This window comes from Orcinus orca, chromosome 5, assembly GCF_937001465.1.
Source record: "Orcinus orca chromosome 5, mOrcOrc1.1, whole genome shotgun sequence".
In the NCBI taxonomy this organism is placed as follows: Eukaryota; Metazoa; Chordata; class Mammalia; order Artiodactyla; family Delphinidae; genus Orcinus; species Orcinus orca.
Window position 1 is genome coordinate 63,210,092 of NC_064563.1, and position 19,647 is coordinate 63,229,738.

The 19,647-nt window shown below is 35.5% G+C and overlaps 1 protein-coding gene across 6 annotated transcripts in view; it reads left to right on the forward strand.

Moving 5' to 3' along the window:
- The window catches only part of FXR1 (FMR1 autosomal homolog 1), a 57,551-nt gene that overhangs the window by 9,752 nt on the left and 28,152 nt on the right, over positions 1-19,647 (forward strand). For all 6 annotated transcript variants that reach the window (XM_049710652.1, XM_033403092.2, XM_049710651.1 and 3 more), the window contains exons 2-5: positions 7,472-7,524; positions 8,962-9,055; positions 18,949-19,020; positions 19,437-19,585. In XM_049710652.1, coding sequence (XP_049566609.1) covers positions 7,472-7,524; positions 8,962-9,055; positions 18,949-19,020; positions 19,437-19,585 — 368 coding nt within the window. The remainder of the gene's footprint in view (positions 1-7,471; positions 7,525-8,961; positions 9,056-18,948; positions 19,021-19,436; positions 19,586-19,647) is intronic.

The following is a 19,647-nucleotide window of genomic DNA, read 5'->3' on the forward strand; positions in this document are numbered from 1 at the left end:
ATTTGTTTATTTCATATTTACTACATCAAGTCTTATTTTGAATATCATAGGCAGTTGTGCTAGCACCATGTATTAAATAATAATTCTCTGTTTTAAAGTTTTTTTTTGTTTCGTTTTTGTTTGCACATGGGGAAATTAGGTACTGTACTCATCAGCCAGATCTTCCTCACTTCTAAGATTGGGATGGGAGGAAGTCCACCATCTAGGAGAGCTGGGTCCCATTCAGGATTGATAGAACCTTCTGAGAATTGCTCCAAATAGTCTCTGGGGTGCTCTGGGAAGACCATAAAGAGTTCCTAAAGGAGGATATTGTGACTTGCTTTTGGGCAAGTAAAGCCAGTTAAAAGTGTCTTATTTTCCTTACCTTACTGCTCTGGGCCCTCTCTTCTTTTACCTACTGCATAGTAAGTAGTGGATCTGAGACCAGTCTTAACAGTAAAACCAGTATATTGTATTGCTCAGTAAGTGTTTTTTTCCCTTTCCCTAATAAGGAGTTCTTTCTGTATCTGTTAAATGTATACACAGTCCAGAAACATAAAGTGTTTATTAAATTCTTTAAATTACTTGACATAAAAGTTCCAGGAAGATTAACCGTAGTATTTTGGGGGGAGAAGGAGTGGCTTTAAGTATTCTTGGCACACCTTTGAGTGCCTAGGAATTACCTTAGTTTAAGAAGCTTCAACTCCTTCAGTTTGCAGACTGAGACTCGTGTAAAATTGCTTAGGTCTGGGAGTCCCTAAGTCAGTTTTCTCAACCTTATAGTTTCTCATCTGAACTATAAAGCTGAGGAACACCGTTTTCTCAATTCTTCCAAGGATTGTGCATGGCTAGTACTATTCTAGATGCATGGGAGAGAAGTTTATTACACACAATGAATGACTTAGTGATTGGGCTGTATTCTCATAGAACCCTGATTAAGAAATAGTTTGCTGTATTCACTTTTTTTTTTTAATCCTGTAAAATGGATCATACATGTGTAGAGTGCAAAAGCAGGACAGCAGATGATACTGACTGTTGACATGTTGATTGATTTTAGGTATAAAAGTAAGCCATGGGTAGAGATGTGTAATTGGAAGTTGGGTTTTAGAGTCCAGGGAACAGGTTATTTTTCCATATGTAGATTTGGGAAATCAGTGGAAGAGCCATACAATTTCATTGTATTTAAAATGGCATCCAAAAAAAAAATAAAAAAATAAAATGGCATCAGTTGTAAGAGGCACTAAAAAAGAAGAAATGTTGCCAATTGATTTATGAGTGGTAGTTTTATCTTTTAAAATTCTTTTCTATATCACCTGAAAGATTATTTTTAAACATTTGCATACATAAGGAAAATAGAAGCAAAATAAATTGGCTAAAACATTTTCAGGTTCAGATGATTGTGTTTCTTCTCACAATATCTTCCTCAGTGCCATGGAGAGCATTGATGTTGCAAGCATACTTTAAAAGAGCTCTCCTCTATTATCTCCAGGATTTTCTTCCAAGAATTTTCACCCACTCTGCAAGTTTTGATGCTGGTGCTTTCTTGATTTTATCAGAAGGTGTCAACAGAACAACCTTCTGGTAAGAAACCTAAATCCTTCCTAAAATGTTACTTCATTGGTTTGCTGAATGAACTATTGAGGGGTTGCAATCAAGTGCCACAGAAAATTGCAAGCAAACCAAGTTTGAGCATGCTTAACAGTGACATTTATATCCTGGCAGCCATTCAGCTATTGGCTATTCTAAGATGCCATCAATTGTAGGAAGCATCCTGATTGCAGGGATGCAAAATTGTTAGAATTGATGGGCTGGGAAAGTAGACTGGGGCCAGAGAATGAAACACTAAACAAACTGATAATTGATCAAAGAATAACAAGTCATCATCCATTTTGTCAGTTCTTGAAAAACAAAAACCTGAGGCGAATTTTGCATAAATTATGCTATTAACTTTTCTTTTCTCATGGGTTATAGTTTTGTAATTACATTTATCCACAGCAGCAAATTTTAACTGTGGAGTTTGGGAAAATGGAGAGTTTACCCAGTCAGAGGAAAGGCCCTACAGGATCTAACAAACTGATTCCAGTGCCTCTTAATGTTCTGAGAATTTATTTTAAACAGTTTATTTTTATTTATTTTTTAAAATTTTTATTTTATTGAAGTAGAGTTGATTTACAATGCGTTTCTGCTGTACAGCAGAGTGATTTGGTTATGCGTATATATATTTTTCATATTCTTTTCCATTATGGTTTATCACAGGACATTGGATATAGTTCCCTGTGCTATACAGTAGGACCTTGTTGTTTATCCATTCTGTATAAAATAGTTTGCATCTGCTAATGTCAAACTCCCAATCCATCCCTCCCCCACCCCCCCTCCCCCTTGGCAACCACAAGTCTGTTCTCTATGTCAGTTTATTTTTAGAAATACAGCATTTTATCACAAATTTGCTTCAATAATTGATCCATCAACTGTAATGTCTTAATACATTGGAAAAGGGAACTAAAATATAGTTATTTGACTGTTGTGCCAAATAAATATAAAATTTTTAAATGTCATACCAGTGATCCTGAGAAAGACTTTAAAGAGAAAAACTGGAGTAGATCTTAAATTATATAAGAATACTTGATCAGGTTTGAAGGAGGCAGTAATGTGACTGTGAGAACTTTTTGCTTGCTTAGGAGAATAAATGTGAACTAGAGGTTTGATTCCTGATGAATCCTTGCTTTTACCACTTGAGATAAGAGTCATTGAAAACATAGCCTCCATTTAGGAAGCTTGTTCTGTGTCTTGCTGGCCTTTTTTGCTCAGTCTATTGGCAATCAGTAAACTCTTCTAACAAGAATTTTGAGGTTTAAGAGTTACAGCTTTAGGGTGTAAGTGTTGGGTTTTTGGGTATGGGCTTCCACTTTGAACCTCATTTTGAGGATTCAGGCTGTCTGACTTCTGGTAGTAGTTTGCTGAGTATTAAGGTTTTTTTTATATAAATTTATTTATTTTTGGCTGTGTTCCGTCTTCGTTGCTGTGCACGGGCTTTCTCTAGTTGCGGCGAGCAGGGGCTACTCTTCGTTGAGGTGTGTGGGCCTCTCATTGCGGTGGCTTCTCTTTTTGCGGAGCACAGGCTCTAGGCACATGGACTTAATTAGTTGCGGCGTGCGGGCTCAATAGTTGCGGCTCACGGGCTTAGTTGCTCCGCGGCATGTGGGATCTTCCTGGACCAGGGCTCGAACCCACGTCCCCTGCATTGGCAGGCGGATTCTTAACCACTGCGCCACCAGGGAAGTCCCAGTATTAAGTTTTTTTAAGTTTCTACTTCCCCCTTTGTAAGATATGTGAATTTAGTGTTGTAATGAATTGTAATAATGGGAGGTCATTAGTGGATTTTTGAAAAATCTGAAGTAGCAGATGAATTTGAAATGATACTTTTCAAAGGAATTTTTTTAGACTAGGATGATATGTTCCTAATGAGTTTAGTGGGAATGTTCTCAAAGGGATTCATGGATCTCTGTAGATTGCTCAGCCATCACTTAAGCAAAGCCTCTGATAAATTGATTAGTATATTAAACAAGGTAGCTGCCTTTCCAGTTGTAAATTAGATTTTGATATTTTGTTCTGGGACTTTGCCTTAAATAGGCTTTTTAGGAATGGTGCCTTATTTCTTCATAATAGTGTTGCTGCCAGACGTAACCTTTTAGAGTTTAAAACCGTGAATTAGCAAAAGCATTTTGTCATTTAATTGATAATGATTTAATTGAAAAGAGTTCCAGACAGAAGATGAGGTTTTATTTATTATTTTAAAACATACATTCATTTATTTTTTGGCTGTGTCGGGTCTTCGTTGTGGTCCCTGGGCTTCTCTCTAGTTGTGGTGCTCAGTAGTTGCCTGGTGTGGGCTTAGTTGCCCCGAGGCATGTGGGATTTTAGTTCCCAGACCAGGGATTGAACCATCATCCCCTGCATTGCAAGACCGATTCTTAACCACTGGACTACCAGGAAACTCCCAGAAGATGAGGTTTTAAATTCAGTGTTTACAATCTCCTAGGGAGTAAAACTTTGGGGCTATAATAGATGTATATAGTTTCAGCTTCTCTTTCTCTAAAATGAGGAATCTGGAAGGTCTGTAGAAGAAATAATGTTTCTCTTCGGAGTGGTTTTCCCACAGCCATCTGTTCTGACTTTTGACTGTATTTATAATCTCATTCTTTCAATTCTTGAAGTTCATCGATACCATGTGTATTATTGCTTATCAATAGGATTTTTTCTCCCTGTGACTACCCTCATCGAGTTGAAAAACATTCTTTTCAGCTGTAGTGTTCTGTAACTTCAAAAATGTGTGTTTAAGTTAGGCAGATATCTGGAATGCACCTTGTTCTTTCCACAGGCCATTGAAGCTCCCACCTCAAAATTGCCAAGCACCTTGTCTTTTTTGTCCTGATTATTGTAGCTTTAAAATAACTTTCAGTGTTTGGTACGGATAATGTTTTCTCATTATTCTCTACCCCCATTTAAAAGTTGCCTTACTGAATGCCTTCTTATTTGTTTTTAAGATAGGCTTTGATGTAATTTTATTAAGGTTAACTCCTATTCCCTCAACAGAATTACACATTCCTTTGTGTTTTAGTAGGATCCCATTTAGGGGCATGTTGAAAATTTTAAAATATCAAGAGTGCTTTACATTTCCCTAAATAGTTTATTTCTATTCATTAGTCAAGTTTCAGATGTCTGCACGTAGGTCGTGTACATTTTTTTGTTGTTGAGCGCATTTCTAGGACCTTGCTGTTAGTAGAATATTTTTTTGTCTGTTTTATTTTCCAGTGCTTATTTTTAGCTAGAAAAGCTAATTTGGTTAACTTGCCACCTTACTGAATCTTTGAGTTTTCTTTTTAAAGTTTTATTTTAGGCTAGATTGGTTTTGAAAAAAAAAAATTCTTCAGTTAGTGCTTCCAGGGCTCAGAGATTCTTGCTATTCCCTCTGTTCTTCCCTTACTCCTAGTTTACACATCATTTTTGGCATTCCTGGGTTTTTATTGTATGATGCTGTTTGTTATTTTGTCAGGGATAGCATTCTAAGATATTTTGATTACACTTTAAATATGTTAAAGTGCCTTGTTACTTATCTATAATTTTAAATTATAGTTAAGAGTTTCAAGTGTAAACATATACCAGGCTTTGAATGAACAAATTAAGGGACCATTTTATGATGGCTTGGGCTTCCATGTTTGTAGGTGTATGGGGAGAAGAAAAAGAAATGTCAGAGTATTCTAAGAAATACAGGTTCTGGACCAGATGAGTATGAATAGGAAAAGAGACCAACTCCCCGAAGGTTGGACTAACAAGAAAGACAGAAGTTATGGAGACTTAGTCATAAAGCTACCCCCCCTCCCGCCCTCCACCCACACCATGTGCAGGAAAATGCTGCCATTGTTATTTGGTGTCTCCTGACTCAAACATTTTGGCAAAGACATAACCCTGCCGTTTGCCATCTCTTGAGTATATAGGGACCTGCCATTATTCTGGTGAATTGAAAAGTGTTGACTGTGTCCTGTATCAAATGCATCAATTTTATAGCGATCTGGCCATTAGAAACCTCTTATCCCTAGAATCTAGGGTTTGGGGATTAGAACATGTTTTCTGATTATTCACTACAGTCCAAATACTTTATTTGGGTGTCAAGTTTTTAGCTTGTTTAATCTGATGCCTGAAGATATTAGCAATAAGAGTAGGTTCCAGAGCTGTATTTTTTCTTAAAGTGTGTGAACAGTGTGTGCACCCAGACAAAGATGATGCTGATGTTTGTGGTGGATGTAAAGTGGGGGTGGGGAGCAGTATAAGCACTGATTTTTAGATAGGAAAAAACCTTTTTATTACAACGAGGAGTAGAATTTCCCAGTGATTTGGAGCTCTCATTTGCACTTACGCTGTATAAATTATACAGAAATGATAAAGATTAATGAAACATTTCAAACTATGAAAATTGTTTGTGAAGGACTAGAAAATGTTAGTGAAAGTATAAATAATGACTAATCTGTGATGGAAAGATGTTTTACTCTGATATTCATGAATTTGGTAATTCTCAGGTTATGAAAATAGTCCTTACAAATGGCAAGGGTATAATAGAGATGGATTTGCTGGTAGCATAACTATGAAAGTGCTGACCAAAATGATTGCTGAAAGTAGATGTGCGGATGAACTAGTAGAAATAGAGAAACTGGCCAGGAAGTCATTGTTGTAGCATGATCAGATAATCACAACTTGAACTAGTTGGCAGCTCTTAGTTTTTAGCTTTGGGAGGAGAAAGAAGAACAAAAAATGTCTTCAGAATTGCAAGGCAAGAGCTACTTTAAATTTTCTGGCAGCCACTATATTTCTTTTATAAGTTTATTTTCGGCTGCTTTGGGTCTTCGTTGCTGCACACGGGCTTTCCTCTAGTTGCGGTGAGCGGGGGCTGCTCTTCCTTGCGGTGCACAGGCTTCTCATTGCGGTGGCTTCTCTTGTTGTGGAGCACAGACTCTAGGCACACGGGCTCAGTAGTTGTGGTGCACAGGCTTAGCTGTTCTGGCATGTGGGATCTTGCCAGACCAGGGATCGAACCCACATCCCCTGCATTGGCAGGCAGGTGGATTCTTAACCGCTGCGCCACCGGGGGAAACCCCAACTATAGCATTCTTGAAAGTATCTTGAGTTTTAGACCTCACATGAAGATATATGCATTGAAATTTCCCATAATACACAAGTTGATCACAGGTATTTCTAGCTGGAGAGAGATCAAGGCCAAATTACAGAATCATAAAATTTAGTAGCAAATGTGGGAGGAGGGTACTGAGAGACTGGATACATGACTTATATACATTCTGTGATTGGTGATTGAAAATAAAATGATTTTATTTTCAGCTTCATTGGTTACCTTTTCCTCTATAAGACTTTCTATATTCAGTTCCAAAGATTTTCTGGGGTGGCAGTGCTGATCTGTTTGCTTTTTGGTTTTTCCACCGTCAGTTTGTTTCTTAGTCTTTGGTTTGTTAATTTGCTTAAAATAATATCTGACACATAGTGTTTAAATATTTGGGGAGGTAGATGAGGTAAACAGATGTACTCATTTTTGCCATGTTTTAACCAAGTACTGCAAGTATGTGTATTTAATTAGTTTATAGTGTGCATTATGGAGTGTAGTATGATAAAGACGTTTCAGAAAAGTTTTTGCTGAGTACCAAGTGGTTCAGAGTGTGTAAGCATTTGGCTAAGGTTGAGAACATTGCTCTTCTGATTGACAGTAGTACAGTGTCATTTAATGTCATTTGTAATCATGAAAGAGAGAGGTTAAGTAATTGCCAAGGTCAAACAGCTCATGAATGATGGAGATGGAAATCAAACCCAGATTAGCCTATTCCAAGCTCTGGGTTATTATTAGTACTCCATGTCATTTTTGTAGCTCTAATATAGTGGTTTAGAGTTAATGTAACATTTAATTGAATATTTCCTTTTAATTTCTTTATAGGGATTTATCAAAGATGTTCATGAAGACTCTCTCACAGTTGTTTTTGAGAACAAGTAAGTTATTTTTTTATTGATAGAGATCCTAATTTTGAAGATTGGTAGTGCCAAACTGTTTGCTTTTGGCTGTTTCTATTGCCAGTGGAAAATGAGTGTGCTTTGGGGTGGGGGTCTTTGGTTTGATTATCTTTTTGAGTTCAAATAATTTTAGTTTTTGGTGACTTCACCTGGTTTTCTGCTCACAATTCACTTGGCACTTCTTCCATGACCCCTTTCTTTGTCAAATCACATGTGGACGTGAATCAGTAAGTAGTTTTTGCAAAAATAGATGGCACGAATGGGATTATAATATGCTTACTTCTTAAAAACGCAGAATTTTGAAATTATGCTGTAGATAAGTATTAGGCTGTCTTTAATTGCTTGATTATTCATAAGGAATAATAAAAAGTTGTATAGATATTGTAAAGGTTAGGTAAGTTGTGCTAAAAACGTTAAAGACTGTGTTCTGGGCTTGGTTAGGAAGGGTTATAAAGGAGCACTATATAATTGAAGGTCAGAAAAGAAAACTGGTTAACTTTCACTTTTATGCTGCTTCTGTAACTGCCTGAATAGATATCGGCCCAACAGCTGTTTCTTGTAGAAACAAGTGTTGAGATGATTTCTGTCTTTTAGCAGCTGCCATTTAGACAGTAAAGATGAAAGAAAGCACTCAAATGTCTTATTTGTCTCCTTTTTTGCCCAGCGTTGGCACAGGGGAGCCATAGGAGTATATTACGTGCTGCTCTACCTCCCAGGCATGTGAATGACCTATTAGAACTTAAAGTAGGAAAGCATTTTAGCTTTATCAACTTAGTTATAAAATACAACCCACAAAAAATTAAGCAACAGCTCAAGTAGTAGTTTTAACACATTCGTATTTGCTACAAAGATTAAAAGTAAGTTTTTTCTAGGTTTTAATTACAATGTATGTGTTCATTGTAGAAAAGAAGTTCTGTGTAAGAAAATTAAATCCTTTCATAATTTAGCTATTCAGAATAATTGAGTAGTTTTCTATATTTCTGTGAACATGTACACTAAGAAATTATGCAGCTTATATTTTATAATCTCTGAAATTGTGTTCCTTAATAAATCATTGAGTGGTAAAAGTGTTTGTAATAAGTTGATCCCACTATAGCAGTTCGTTACTCTGAACTTACCCTACTTCATTTGCAGAATAATGTATGCACTGTTACCTTAGGATGAGTAATTTGGAAGCAATGTATAATTGTCAATGATGTTAACTATTTATAAACTTCACCAAGAGCCATGCAAAATCTGTTCTACCTCAGCAAACTACTTGGAAAAAGATTTAATACAGAGGTTGTTTTTCTTTGGGGACAGCTAAATGATTGATTTGAAAAATATACAGTACTAAGCATAGACTACATAGCTTCTGTATTAGGGGTATTAGAATAATGTATTTTAAAATTGTTAATTCCTTTTCTAATCCTTCAGTTGGCAACCGGAACGCCAGGTTCCATTTAATGAAGTTAGATTACCACCACCACCTGATATAAAAAAAGAAATTAGTGAAGGAGATGAAGTAGAGGTATGTATTTACAAGTTTATTTTCTTGTGTGCATATTTTTTTGTTTCAAATAAATATTCTTGTTGGAAAATCTGTTTAGCTGTTAGAGAATAAATCTAATTCCTTTTCTCCATTCTTTCTGTTGGTAATGGCTGTGTAATGTAGCAATGCTTGAGTTTTGGAGCCAGAACTGGGATTAATGTCTCAATGCTACCATTTTTAGGTTTGTAGCCTTGGTCAAGTTTTTTTGTTTTTAATGACTAAAGTGAAAATAACGTGAGAACTAAAGACGATAGTGCATTTGAGTTTTGCACAGATTCTGGCGGAGACAACTATATGACGTTGGTCATTATTTTCCTTTTTTTTTTGCTGTTTTGCCTTGTGCTTTTTCCTCAGTATCTTTGTACAGTATTAGTAGCTATCCTTTATTGTAGTGATCATTAATATAGTTCCTGTGTAACAATATGAAATATTAGCATACTGCCTTTTTGAATATTCTAGAAATATTCAGAAAAATTTAAAAGGAAAAAACCAAAATCACTGCCCAGAGATGAAAACCACATTTCATGGTTTACATATTCTCAGGCTCTTCCTTTTTTCTCTTTTAAAAAAATAAAAATTTTACTGCTTCTTTGTATCTTGCTTTTTTCACACTTAGTAGGTCTTGAATGTCTGTCTTTTATATTTGTTTTTGATTAACATGCCTGCTGTTATGTAAAAAGAAACTTGGAAATAATTGTCAAATAGAAGCATAATGAGTTTGTTGGAGATAGAAAATTTGATTTTCGATTTTTAAGAAACTGATACCTCCAAGGAGCTCAAATATGCTAAAATGTATTTCTCACAAGGAGTTGTCTTGATAGTGTTGAAAGAGATTTTCAAATCTCATTTGTACCTAATTTATGTAGGCTGGGGTAGGAGAACTGGGAACATGGGTCAATCTTTAATGATGAAACAGCTATCTAAAAACACTTAACAGTATGTACTTTGTGCCATACACTGTTCTGAGTGCTTTGCACATGAACTCATTTAGTTACTTGCCATTTTTATTCTTCATAATTTTTTTAATGGTAAATTTTCTTTTGAGTTAATTGTAGATGTTAGGCTAGAAAGTCAAATTGTAGGACTTTAACTCCTAACAACTTGAACTCACTTTCTAAAATTTTGCCTAGATTTTAATTCTTGCTCTAGGTAATTAGAGCAAGCATCCTTCTGCTTTTGCTAAATCAAAGCATGTTATAAACTTAATTGTGTCAGGGTGCCACATGTGTGGCGGTCATTTCTGTGAGTAGTGCTTTTCATATTTTAAAAATTGTTGTTCAGACAGTTATTGTTAATGTAAAGGCTCAGTTTAAAGGAAAAACTTGGAGCGCTGAGGGTGTTGTTACAGTGTGCTTTCCTCAGTCTCAATCTGGGAAGATCCTGTCCAGTTCCTGGACCATCTTTATGGCTCGCCTCCCCAGTTGTATACAAAACTTTATTGAATGATTTGGAAATTGATGATTACAGAGTGTTTTATTTCACTTTCTGTTTTATGGTTCAGTCTTGGTGAAATTTGTTCTTTAAAATTAATGAGAATCATGGTCTGGAATTAAGATATTACTGTTACTTTGTAATTTTTTTGTGCTTTTGAAATTTTTGAAAATTTATATAGGGAAGAAGTTTAAAATTAATCTTGCCACCTGTGGATTTCTTTTTTTGTTTTGCTTTTTTGCCAGCGTTAGGAATTTATTCTTATGCCATGGAATGAATGCTTAGGGATTATGGTTGTTAGTGCTTTATATTTTGAGCCAAATAACTTTATGTAAGCTCCCCACCCCCCAAATTCAAAGTAACAAAGCTTAATATAAAAAGTGAAATGATACAGAGTTACATAAAGTAAAAAGTGAACCTTTCCTCTTAGTGTAGGTATCTAGGTGTGCTTATCTGCCCACCCCAGCTTAAGTCTCATTTAAGAGATGTCTCTTTAGATTTTTTTTCTTTGAATTTATAAAGAATATGTGTGCTTTTTTAAGTTACAAAAATTGGGAATACATTTTATTTGTGATTTTTGTAGTCAGTTAATTAAGATACCATAGACATTTTCAAGTCTGCACATACAGATTTAACCTCATTTTTTCTCACCACCCCATGATACCTCTCCGTATAGGTGTATTATAATTAGAAGTTGTTGAAATTATTGAAAGTTGTTTTTTGCTTTTACCACCCCCCCCCCAAAAAAAGCAAGAGTTAATGTCCTTATGTAAATCATTTTCTGTTAGTATAAATCTTGGTGGTTCAATTGCTGAATCAAAGGCATGTATATTGAAAATTTTGCTAATAGCAAAATGTACCATTTTGTCCTCCAAAAATGCTTTTTGAATGACCACTTCATAGTTTTGCTAATACATTAAGGTGATGTTTCCTCATAGATTGACTGGCTGGATTATTATTAATCTCATCTGTAAGTTTTCATAAACATGATAGAAGGAAGCTGTTGTCTTCTCTGTTTTCTGAACCTTGATTACTAGTGATATGGAGTGTCTTTTAAATTAGTTTATTGGCTGTTAGCCCCTTGTTCTGTTTATTATCTATTTTATTTTTTGCCCATGTAGTTTTCGATGTTGGAAATGTGTACATTTTATGGGTAAGTTCCTGTTATATATTGTGTTTTCTCCCAGGCATTCTTTAAAAAGCTGTGCTTTAGTGGCTTTTGCCATTAAGAATTTATATTTTTACTTATTCAGATCTGCCAATTTTCCCAGATTCAGATCTGCCAGTTTTCCCAGTGTGGCCTCCAAGATAACCCATTTTAGTACTTCTACAGAGATGCCCCCCGCTTTTTTAAAGAGTATTTAGGTTTTTAATATAACTTGATTCTTTTTAGGGTAATTTATTGCATAGTATATTGATTTTTTTTTTAATTAAGTCATTGGCTACTGTTCTTTTTGTGCTAGTCGTAAATACTATAATAGCAGTGATAACAGCTGACACTAACCCATATAATATATATATAACTAACTGGCTTTTTAAACACATTCTATCAGTTTGACATAATAGTCTCTTGAGGGCCTCTTCTAAACTCTATGACTACTTTAATTAACCTTTCCAAGGTTCATGTAGCCTGAAGGTTAGGAAGTTGAATAACCAGTGTAAGTTTTTGTCCTGAATGTTATTCTTTCTAATATGTCATGCTGTATTACAGGGTGTTGTCAATTTTGTGCCACATTCCCAACTCTTGTTCTTTTGCAGCTTCTAGGAACCCTTCCTCTTTGAAGAATGGAAAGGTGACTATGATTTGGCCATTAGTAATTGATTTAGAACAGAAATGATCCAGAAGGGAGCTTTTCATTAAGCTGTCCAGGCATTTATCTAAAGCTCAGCCATACAACAGAAGACCTAAATAGACATTTTTCCAGAAGACATACAGATGGCCAACGTACAGATGTTCAACATGTCTAATTATTAGAGAAATGCAAATCAAAACTACAATGAGATACCACCTCACACCAGTCAGAATGGCCATTATCAAAAAGTCTACAAATAATAAATGCTAGAGAGGGTGTGGGGAAAAGGAACCCTCCTACACTGTTGGTGGGAATGTAAATTGGTGCAGCCACTATGGAAAACAGTATAGAGGCGCCTTTAAAAACTAAAAATAGAATTACCATATGATCCAACAATCCCATTCCTGGGCATATATCTGGAGAAAACTGATTTGAAAAGATATAGGCACCCCAGTGTTCACAGCAGCACTATTTACAATAGCCAAGACGTGGAAGCAACCTAAATGTCCATTGGCAGATGAGTAGATAAAGAAGATATGGTGTGTACACACACACACACACACACACACACACACACACACACACACACACACACACACACACAATGGGATATTACTAAGCCATAAAAAAGAATGAAAGAATGCTATTTGCAGCAACGTGGATGGAGCTAGAGATAATCATACTGAGTGAAGTAAGCCAAAGACAAATGTTTTATGATATGACTTATTTTTTTTAATTTTTATTTTTTTAATATTTTGGCTGCGCCAGGCGGCATGTGGGATCTTAGTTCCCCGACCAGGGATTGAACCCATGCCCTCTGAATTGGAAATGTGGAGTCTTAACCACTGGACTGCCAGGAAGTCCCCATATGATCTCACTTATATGTGGAATCTAAAATATGACATAAGTGAACTTATTTACTAAACAGACTCACAGACATACAAAACAAAGTTGGGTTACCAAAGGGGAAGGGGCGGGGGATAAACTAGGAATTTGGGATTAACAGATACACACTACTATATATAAAATAAACAACAAGGACTTACTGTATAGCACAGAACTATATTCAATATTTTGTAATAGCCTATAATGGAAAAGAATCTGAAAAAGAACATATACACATATATATGTATATATACACACACAGAGATATACACATATATATATACAAAACTGAATCACTTTGCTGTATACCTGAAACTAACACAATATTGTAAGTCAACTATGCTTCTATTAAAAAATAATAATAACTAAAAAATTCAGCCATATGAACTTCCCATTCTTGTAGGTCAGGTATGGTTAAATATTGGCGATTTCACATGGCTTACTCTAAAATTTTATTACTTTACAAACATGTTTGGCTACTTCAGGCTTGCCCTTTCCAGCCAATTTATGAGACTTAGATGAAATTATAAAACATAAATTAGTGTCTGGTAGTGACCTCAAGAAGACATTATATGGCTTATAATAGAAAGTTGGTTTTGAAAAGTCTAAGACTCAAAGGTTTATTTTTAAACCTAATTGGTGGCTTTGTGTTGATAAAAACTGGCATATATTTTCAAATCTTTAAAGTATTTAATATAATTAATTTTTTTTGATAAGTGTCTGCTTAATAGTTGATTTTGTTAACTAAAGATTGCTAAGAAAATTGGTAATTCCCTGGTGGTCCAGTGGTTAAGACTCTGTGCTTTCACTGCTGAGGGCCTGGGTTCGATCTCTGGTCAGGGAAATAAGATCCCACAGGCTAGCTGCGTGGCATGACCAAAAAAGAAAGATTGCTAAGAAAATAATTCTCAGCATGTAAAGTTGGAGATGATGGGAAAATGAAGAGTTCTTTAGATTCTCTTAAGCTGGATATATAGTATAATGTTCTGGGATATTGGAAGGGCAGTAGAAAGAGTTTTTACCTAGTGATTTCACATGTGAGGTGCCTTATTTTTTATTATAAGATGCCTACCTTATTCAGCAGGTTAGTAACACACACAAACGTGTTACATAGGAAGCCTGATATCTCAAGCTAATAGATAATTTTATAAGACTTTTTACGTTTTTCCTCTTGGGCTTAACATATTTGATATATAAAAACTTTTTTTTTGAATTGTGAGGTCTTTTGGTTGAAATACAGATAGGCAAGTTTTTGTTCTTGTGACATACGCCTTTTCTTCCATCTTTTATGGCAGATAGACATTATGGTTCTACATCTTTATAATTTAGTTATAATCTTGGGATAGGTCCCTTGAGAGAAATTTAATAAAGGGATTAAGAATAATTTGATGTAGAACACTCCCTTACCTGACAATTTCTTTTTTTAATTTGGCCATGCCGCATGGCATGCAGGATCTTAGTTCCCTGACCAGGGATCAAACCCGAGTCCCCCTGCAGTGGAAGCACAGGGTCTTAAACCACTGGACTGCCAGGGAAGCCCCCTTACCGTACAGTTTTTTAATTTAGTATTTTACTTATAAGACAAATACAATATACATGTATAATTTACATCTTACCTTTAAAAATGTATCAGTTTGATTCTTGCAACCAGTCTGAAAATTTTAGCTGTCTGTAGTTAGTCTTTCTCATAATACGAAGTCAGCATTGTTAGTCTTAGTGCTTGGGAATGCTCATACGTTAAAGAATAGGTGAACATATTCTTTATTACTTGTATCTTTTTCTTTTGGGGAATGGGCAGTTTCCAAGACTTATGAAACCCATTTGTTAAAGTATCAGCCACAAATACTAATGAGATAATAACTGTTGTGTAAGTAGATAAATCACATTAGTGTTTTCTAGATGTTAAGCTTGCTTTCCTAATGTACATTTTCTATTTCTTCATAGATTGTAATGAGATAAAATAGATATGAATAGTACTCAATAAATGTCTTTCATGTAGTTGTAAAACAGGTCATTATGATTAAGCATTCAGTTTAATGCTTAACATTATTTAGAATTAGGTAAAAACTGGTAGAAATTGTCTACTGGTGGTGTTCACATTATTTCTATTTGGTTATAACTTTGAAAGGCATCGTTGAACATTATTAACTTGAATGAAAAGCTGATAACATTAGGATCCAGACTGGAATTCCATTTAAGTCATAATTTGGTTGTGTGCTGGAATTTGGAGGCCAGTAAGGTTTGACTTGGATTCATTTGGTAGAAAGAATACTGAAATAGGCTTTTGGAATTTAATTCTTCCATGAAACTGTAGCCTTCTTCAATCTGGGTACTGTTGTGTTTTTAGGTCTCTCATGGGCACTCCTTAGTCTTTTTTTAAAGCTCTTTCTTGGATTTGAAGAAACTTAGAATGTTAGAGAAATGAGGGCCATTGCCTTAGAGTGTGAATTGCTTTCTTGGAATAGTTTGGGGATTTAAGTGAATTGAAATCTGAAGTAAAGGAATTTCTGTGAGGTGCTTTTACTCCAATGACGTAGTCATAAATAAATTCAGTAATCTACATCTCGGACGTAGTATGCTAGGGCGCGGTTTTAACACTTGGTTATTAAAACGACTTTTTATTGTGTTGAGTACACTGTTCACTTTGTAAAGGATGTTATTTGACCCACAACACAAAAGTGGAGGCAAATTCATAGCATTTTGATTTGAGCCAGGAGCTTAGATTAATTTGGCTTTATGAGAGAGGCTTTGTCTTTCAGGGATCAGTTATTAATGAAGTTTACAGAGATGGATGTAAGTATAAAATGGAATCCAGCATTTTAATGTTCAGTGAGAACTAAAGCTGCAAGACAGTCCACAATGTTTTATTCTTTTTTGTAGGTAAACTTACATAGAAAGCCAGATTCCTAGACGGGTATTCTTTGGTGAAACAGAACAGGTAGTTTATTTTAAGACGCATTTTTCAGCATTCAAGCTTGAGGCACCCATCCACTGTAGATCAACAAGAGATATACCAGTCTGTTTAGCTGAACTGCCTTTCTAAGATAGTGCTTGGAAAGGGCACTTTCCTTCTTGTTCTCAGGGTTTTCTTTTTGTTTTTTTAATTCTCAGTATACTAGGGAAAATAGTCAGCACTTACCATTTGAGTCTAATGGGCCATTTTTATTGTTTTTTTATATTTTTAAGTCATTTTACATATAAATTTACAGAAGTAAGAATAAAAGGATGGTGAAGATAAACATTATTAGATATTTTAATAAGCATTTAAACAAAGAAATCCAAGTTTTTATTTCATGTTTTCCTGGTTTTTGACGATACATGTACCTAAAATGAGCAAAGTTTTCTGAATATTAACTTATTGCTCATCAGCTATCATGCATAAACCCAGAACATACCCATCTTGTAAATGCTGATATCAGATTTAAAGTCCATCTCTGGTATGTTCTAGTTTATCATTTCTTCTGTTTCATCTTACACACTTGAATTATCAGAATGCAGTGGTTTAAGAATACAGTTGACTCTTGAACAACATGGGTTTGAACTGCATGGGTCCATGTATACTCGGATCCCCCCCGTGCGGCTTGTGGAAGTCTTAGTTCCCTGACCAGAGATTGAACCTGGGCCCTCAGCAGTGAAAGTGTAGTCTTGACCACTGGACCACCAGGGAATTCCCACTCAGATTATTTTCAATGGCAAATGCTACAGTACTGCATGATCAGTGGTTGGTTGAGTTTGCAGATGTGGAACTGCATATACAGAAGGCCGTCTGTGTTACACTCAGCTTTCAACTGCATGGAGGGTTGATACCCCTAACCCCTTTGTTGTTCAAGGGTCGATTGTATTTTGGAACTTCTGATGGCTTCTAATTTTATCGAATAGAATGTTAGCATCTTTGCCCTATAATTACACCACTCTCATATTTAACCAATTGGATTGACTAATGTGCATTTCTTCGTCATCTGTTTCTTTCTAGTCACAGAAGATGGCAGAGTATTTTAGGATGTAGGAAAAATAAGGTTCCTGGATTCTGTCTTAGATTTATGTAAGGGTTCATTGGATGCTTAATAACAATTGCAAGACAGAATGAGTTTTATTCTATTCTAAAAAAAAAGGTAAAAATTTCTTTTATTTTGGAAGATTTGAAGAAAGGATAGAGTCAAGAAATAGTTAGATTTACTCATATAAGAAATGCAGAAGCTGAAATTGAGTTCACTGGAGCTTCATTGGTATATAGGCGCTTTTTTCCCCTCAGCTTTTCTCTAATCATGGTATGCAGTAAAGTTGATCATGAAGTTTTGGCTTATTTATTTTTAGTTCCAGTATTCCACCACTTTGAAGATTACTCTCCTCATCATCTTGATAGAAGCTTCAGGCTTTCCAAAACTGTTTGCCTATCAGTAGTTGTTTACATTATTTCACAAATGGCTGTTAACATGTATTGATTGGTAGATTTCTCTGTCCACCTGTGTAGGGGCAACCTTAGTTTAATCAAGATTTTTGTGAGTGTTTCTTAGTCATCTCTTCCCAGCCGCCCCCCCCCCCACTTTCTCATGTATTGAAAATATATCAAACAAACTGCTGTGTCGTAAGAAATAACTCTAATTCTCAATGGAAACTTTTCTAATGTATTATATTTCAAAATACTTGATAATTATAGAATACGTAAGATACAGGGTTTGTTTTGCATAGGAGGTTTTGTAAGGTATGTACTCTGCTAGATGGACTAAATGTGTGTATAATTTTTTTGTTAGACTTTTAGTACATTTAAGTTCCTCAGCAAGGGATTTAAATGTCGTACCTTGAAGGAATTTTAAAATAGGAAGAAATCTTAAAAACTTTCTAAAAACAGTTCTTAATTTCAGCATTTTATAAATACTGATAACAGATTTAAAATACATCTTATTAAGGTTCTAGCTTATCCTTACTTCTGATACTTGAATCATCAGAATGCCATGCTCGAAGATGAACAGTGTTGACAGAAACTGAAAGACCTATGTTTTACACTATATAAAACTGTCTTGTAAGAAGCATTTCTTTAAAATAATACTTATTGGGACTTCCCTGGTGGCACAGTGGTTAAGAATCCGCCTGCCAATGCAGGGGACACGGGTTCCATCCCTGGTCCAGGAAGATCCCACATGCTACGGAGCAACTAAGCCCGTGCGCCACAACTACTGAGCCTGCGCTCTAGAGCCCGCGAGCCACAGCTACCAAGCCTTCGCGCCTAGAGCCCGTGCTCCGCAGCAAGAGAAGCCATTGCAATGAGAAGCCTGCGTACCGCAATGAAGAGTAGCTCCTGCTCGCCACAACTACAGAAAGCCTGTGCAGCAACGAAGACCCAGTGCAGCCAAAATAAATAAATAAATAAATCTCTTTAAAAAATAATAATATTTATGTTTAGTAAACCCTCTTGAATTTGGAATTCGATTTCCAAGGAGCCAAATTGCCCAAAGAGGGTTCAGTTTTATTTTTCAATAGTAAAATTTAAGCGTATATAACTTTTATTAAATCATGTTTAGTACATCAGTTTCATTTTGTTCACAATATTTTTTTTTGATTAATTTATTTTGGGCTGTGTTGGGTCTTTGTTGCTGTGCGCGGGCTGCGCGGGCTTTCTCTAGTTGCGGTGAGCAGGGGCTATTCTTTGTATTATTCTTCACAATAAAATTTTGATTCTTGATTTTAATGGAAGTTTGCACTTCATTGTCTATAGTGTTGAAATCTTTTTGGATGAAGGAATAAGGGCATTTTTTTTCTTGTCAGGTGTATTCAAGAGCAAATGATCAAGAACCATGTGGATGGTGGTTGGCTAAAGTTCGAATGATGAAAGGAGAAGTAAGTGATGTTGAAACTTGCTTTGTGACTGATTTTCAAGGAAATACCTCCACTCTTGGTTCTGTAAATGTTACTCTAACTCTTAGTTGTTAAAAGCCTACTTCAGAAATAGTTAATCATGCCTTTCAAAAAGTCATGGGACCAGTAATTTATATTTGTGTTCTGGATTTGCAAACACCAAAGCTGCTCTCCAGAGGTATAAATAACGCAGGTGTGTGAGGAGCACCATAGTTCATGCTTGTAGAATGTATAATCTAGTTTAGGCAAATCAGATTGATGTAACTAAGCTGTGCTTTAGTATTTGTGCCACAAGGGGGAGGGTCTACTGGTTAAGCTGAGCAAGGTAATTAGAACTTCATTTAAAGCTCATTATTTTTGTTCAGATGGGATTTTTAAAATATTTTGATGTCTTTTAGTTTTATGTCATTGAATATGCTGCTTGTGATGCCACTTACAATGAAATAGTCACATTTGAACGACTTCGGCCTGTCAATCAAAATAAAACTGTCAAAAAAAATACCTTCTTTAAATGCACAGTGGATGTTCCTGAGGATTTGAGAGAGGCGTGAGTAATTTTGTTTACTGTTGAATTGATTTGTGAATCAAGAGGATTTTTCAGTGCTACAA